This window comes from Branchiostoma belcheri, unplaced genomic scaffold (assembly GCF_001625305.1).
Source record: "Branchiostoma belcheri isolate BF01 breed outbred unplaced genomic scaffold, Haploidv18h27 scaffold361, whole genome shotgun sequence".
Taxonomy (NCBI): Eukaryota; Metazoa; Chordata; class Leptocardii; order Amphioxiformes; family Branchiostomatidae; genus Branchiostoma; species Branchiostoma belcheri.
Genome location: NW_017803978.1, coordinates 50,964 through 56,586, shown reverse-complemented (window position 1 = coordinate 56,586; position 5,623 = coordinate 50,964). Strand labels below are relative to the sequence as shown.

Here is a 5,623-nt window from a genome sequence, read left to right as displayed (position 1 = left end):
AAAAGTTAACATACATCACGATGCATATATCATGTTAATGCAGAGGTAATTTGCATAATTAAAGAGGAAATTTACCTTTACATATCAAGCCCATATTTCATGGAGGTATGAGGTCTCGGAATTCTTGTTTTTTTAAGTTTTATTATTATTGTTATGAAGCCTGTTTTATCATTATTACTTATAAGCTGCTAAACATTGATGGAACCTAACCAGCTTCTGGAACCTTGCTCCTCTTACAATAGCTGGCCAGGCACTATTAGATATTAATATTTAATTCTTTCTAAGAAAAATGTTGTTTCCTACTTATTTAAAAGTAAATTGTACAATTTCATTGAACTACTGCAGAAACTATCAGGCACTTTTAAATATTGATAAAGAGATAAATATCAGCTTCTTTATACCAGCTTCTGGCACATACTCGTCTTACCATAGCTGGACAGGCACAATCAAATATAATTTTTTTCTTAGAACAATATTGTTTCCCACCCAGAATGCATATGTAAAGATGAATACTGATACTTTCATATTATGAATATATCACTGAGACGTTATTCATGCTTGCTCCCATGGATATCAGCTGTGATGCCAAGGAGTGGTGCTGTATAGAAGTTTTTATTTATTTATTTATTCAGATTGCAACATAACAATACAAAGTGTGCACTAGGCAGCAAATATGCTGATAGCGTGCATACCCAACACATACCTGGACAATTACATTATAACATAAACAACAATAAATATTTAAAACACGATATATACACAAATTACATTATCTTAATAAATTACACCTGCAATTAAAATCAATTTTATAACTGTACAGCAATTGAAATGTTTAGTGTGGCTCGGCTGGAAGAGCCACAGCATCTTTTTGATTCGGCAATGAACGTGTGGAGTGCATCTGTGAGTTTTGTATTTATGTCAAAGTTATGAGTTGGAGACCCCTGGAGCAGGACAGATGTGGTATGGAAGTTTGAAAGTCTAATTTAAAAGTAACTTACACAATTTCCTTGCACTACTGCAGAAACTATCAGGTACTTTTAAATATTGATAAATAGACAAATATAAGACGATATTAGTAATTAAACAGCCTTCATACCAGCTTCACATTGCTCCTTTTACAACAGCTGGCCAGACACTGTCAGCTATTAATAATCACTATATTTAAGAACACGTGTCGGGCCCACCTGCTCACACAGCAGAAGCACCAGTTGACCCGGAGACGTGGCCCCAGATACGAGAACATTCTGGCGGCTAGAAAACGCATGAACTGTATCTAGTGCTAAATGGACTGATATACTAGTATTCTAATCTATGCTGTTTTAGTACCCTTATACTTATCTTTATATACTATCTTATACTAGGTTTAAATGTGTGTCTTGTTTGTGTGCTTGTGATTGTTTTGTGTGTGGGCCACAACACCAGCCCCCGCTGCCTGTGGCCCACGAGTATTGTACTTGCTTGCAATCCTAATAAATCAATCAAAAGTTTCTCAGAAAAATACTGTTTCCCACCCACTCATGACGCATATGTGTAAAAACAAATACTCATACCGGCAAAAGTAAAGTAATACTGTAATGGGCAGTGATGATGATCACCAGTATGAAGATGTCGACAATATACGTGGTAGGACAGGGCAGGGTCAGTCCAAAGCAATCACTGAATCCAACACAAACACAACTGCTACTGTAATGACCAGTGGTGATGATCACCAGTATGAAGATATTGACAAACATGATGTTAAGAGAGGGCAGGGCCAGTCTAAAGCTATCACCGAACCCAACACAAACACAACAGCTACTGTAGTGACACGTGGTCATGATAAAACAGGGCAGGGTCAGTCTCAGACCAACACTGAACCCAACACAAACACCACAGCTACTGTAATGTCCAGTCGTGATAATCCAACAGGGCAGGGTCAGTCTCAGACCAACACTGAACCCTTAGATGCTAGAAATTCATCGTATGGCACAAGGCCGACTGTTTCTCAGTTGAATTCTCTGTACAAAGGTACTACTGTAAAGCCCAGTTGTCATGATCAGACAGGACAGGGTCGGTCTCAGGCCAACACTGACTCCTTTGATTCTAGAAATTTAACTTATGGCACTAGACAGACTTCCTCGCAGCTTAGTTCTCTGTACAAAACTACTAGTATAATGGCTTGTGGTCATGATCACACAGATGGGGGCCAGTCTCAGGCCAACAGTGAATCCAACACAAACACCACAGCTACTGTAATGGCCAGTGGTCATGATCAGACAAGGCAGGGTCAGTCTCAGGCCATCACTGAATCCAACACAAACACAACAGCTACTGTAATGGCCAGTGGTCATGATCAGACAGGGCAGGCTCAGTCTCGGGCCATTACTGAATGCAACACAAACACCACAGCTACTGTAATGGCCAGTGACCATTATTACCAGTATTAAGATATTGAAAACAATTTCGGTAAGACAGGACTGGATCAGTCTCAGGCCATCACTGAATCCATTACAAACACCACAGCTACTGTAATGACCAGTGGTGATGATCAGACAGGGCAGAGTCAGTCTCAGGCCATCACTGAATCCATTACAAACACCACAGCTACTGTAATGACCAGTGGTGATGATCAGACAGGGCAGAGTCAGTCTCAGGCCATCACCGAATCCATTACAAACACCACAGCTACTGTAATGACCAGTGGTGATGATCAGACGGGGCAGAGTCAGTCTCAGACCATCACTGAATCCAACACAAACACCACAACTACTGTAATGACCAGTGGTGATGATCAGACAGAGCAGGGTCAGTCTCAGGCCAACACTGAATCCAACACAAACACCACAGCTACTGTAATGACCAGTGGTCATGGTCAGGCAGGGCAGAGTCAGTCTCAGACCACCACTGAATCCATTACAAACACCACAGCTACTGTAATGACCAGTGGTCATGGTCAGGCAGGGCAGAGTCAGTCTCAGACCACCACTGAATCCATTACAAACACCACAGCTACTGTAATGACCAGTGGTGATGATCAGACAGGGCAGGGTCAGTCTCAGGCCAACACTGAATCCAACACAAACACCAAAGCGACTGTAATATCCAGTGGTGATGATCAGGCAGGGCAGGGTCAGTCTCAGGCCCAATCTCCAACAGTTGCAAATTTGTCACATACTGAAGTGCTAGCTGCCTTAAAGCCAAATCCCATGTATGTAGATGTGAAAACACCACAAAAGGACACAACATCTGCCGAAATGGCCACTAGTCCTGATTGGCCAGGACAGAAACAGTCTCAATATTTAAACGTTTAAACTCTTAAAGAGTCTCTAACATTTAAACTCTTAAAGTGGGGGATTATTCAAATAACTAAGTTCCAGCTTCTTTAAAGCTAAACCTTTTGTTCTTTGTAGATGTTACAGCACCACTTAATTAAGACCCAGCATCTTCATTTAATGACAAGTGACCCATGGTTACGCAGACTATAGCCAATCTAAGACCACTGTAGAATCACTGGGCACATTAAACTTGACAATAGAACGTTATACTAAAAGAAGTGGATTAAATCAGGTATCGTAAAAATTCAAGATGTTTTCCTACAAGGCAAGTTTATTACTGCACAGAATTTGTTAGTGAAGTTAAATGACACCAGGAACTTTCTGGCAGAACATAATAATCTTTGTATTGCTATCCCAAAACATTGGAAAATGTCTTTGAGTGTGATGAGTCAATAATGGGGAACAACAGTGTTTGGGAACTCAGCAACTTGGAATTTTTAATACTATTTTTGTCCTTTAGTAGAAATTGACATCCAAGATATTATGCAATAAGATAAAAGCAAAAGAAACAAGACAAAGTAAATGTATTGATGACTGGAGTGAAACACTTGATGTTACAAATTTGGATAAGAAATTGTTATTGAAAAATTTAGTAGTAAATATTAAAGAAAACAAATTGAAAGAGTTCAATTTCAAGCTTTTGCATAATATTCTTCCATGTAAAGTGAAACGGAACAAATGGCAAATTAGGAATCAAGCAGGTGAAGTATATAGTCCTATGTGCACACTATGTAATGTTAAGGAAACCTACATGCATATGTTTGTAAATTGCAAATTGCAAAGGCTGGTTAAGTACTGGAAAAAAGTTGAAAATAGATTGAATTACCATGGCACTAGAATTAAGATAAACAAATTGTCCATATTTTTGGGAGTGGATCAAAATTTGGAAGTCTTCGATACAAATATCACTCTGGCGATCACTGTAGCAAAACTTGTCATTTACAAAACCTAGATGGATTTCAAGGATAAGGATAGCATTCAATAAAACCTATGGTATTACTTTGAAACCGAGATGTACCTTAGACATCTGTAACACTGTTTAGTGCGTTGTATGTTATGTATGTGTGTATATTTTGTATATTTTGTATATATTTTGTCTCTTGGTCAATTAAGTTTTGAAAAAAAAGAATCACTGGGCACTGAAAGTAAATCTTATTACTTACAATTATATTAAATCAAAGATCTTACAAATGGTATAATTGGTGTATATACGTAGGTGAAATGAACTCTTGAAGAGAAAGCTCTTAATTTACGACTTGAAGTAATTACCTTATCTCTAACAAAGACACACTTTCGTGCAAATTGGGACTTGTAACAATCTCTAGCTAGAAAAACGCTTGCAATTTGTAGGCCCAAGTATTCAGGATGGTAGAATGAGCAATAATGTACTTATCAGCACTCAATAAGTAGTTGGTTGGTTGGTTGGTCGTTGGTTGGTTGGTTGGTCGTTGGTTGGTTGGTTGGTTGGTCGTTGGTTGGTTGGTCGTTGGTTGGTTGGTTGGTTAGTTGGTTGGTTGGTTGGTTGTACAAACTTGCAGAGAATTTGTTGTTGTAGTAGTGGGTGAAGAGGTCACTGGACAAAACTTGAAGAATCACTTTAATTCTATCCTAAATGTTAAATTTCATTCACATGAAGAGAAATGTTAAGCATTGTAAAGTTTTAAAAGTCGCTGTTGTTGTTGCTTGAGGGCTTACAATTTCTGTGTATATCTTTAAAGGTTCAGTGGCTTATTTTCATAAGAGTTGTACGCAAGTTCAGATGTTAGATTTGAACAATACACATTGTGTAGTAGCAGAAACCGTCATTGCACGCGGGCGATTAAAGAATGCTGCTGAATCACAGGAATACAACGCTGATATTGTGAATTTGTATGTAGTAGCACACGGTAGCTTTTAAAAATGTTTTTTTTTATTGTCCAAACAGTACCCGTGCAGTCGCAGCCTTTATACGGCTGAATTGATGCAGGGTATTACATAATAAACAACACAAATCACAACAATCAAATAAAAATACACCCAATAGTTTTTTTTACCAGTAGTTTCTTAGTAGTTATCAATAGTTCTATATGTACAAATTGCCTGTTTTTATACCATATTTCTTCTGTTTCTGCAATTAGCCCTCGGGCAAGAATTTGCAATCAACAATTATTTAATAAAAAAAAACACATATTTGTTTCACAATTTTTTTTGTGTGTGGAACTGTCGCAAAAGTCTGTGCGGCTGCCAGGTGACCTCAATACGACTTTCCCCAACCGAAGTTAGGTACCCATTCACACCTGGGTGGAGTGAGGAAATTCGTGTAAAGTGCC

At 38.5% G+C, this 5,623-nt stretch overlaps 1 protein-coding gene across 1 annotated transcript; it reads right to left on the bottom strand.

The window, feature by feature from the left end:
* Window positions 1-2,252: 2,252 nt before the first annotated feature.
* On the bottom strand, window positions 2,253-2,999 carry LOC109476172 (the record flags this gene model as incomplete). Its single annotated transcript, XM_019777060.1, has 1 exon — window positions 2,253-2,999. A coding segment is annotated over one exon (747 nt), but the record flags the coding sequence as incomplete, so codon positions are not given.
* Between the last annotated feature and the right edge of the window lie 2,624 nt (window positions 3,000-5,623).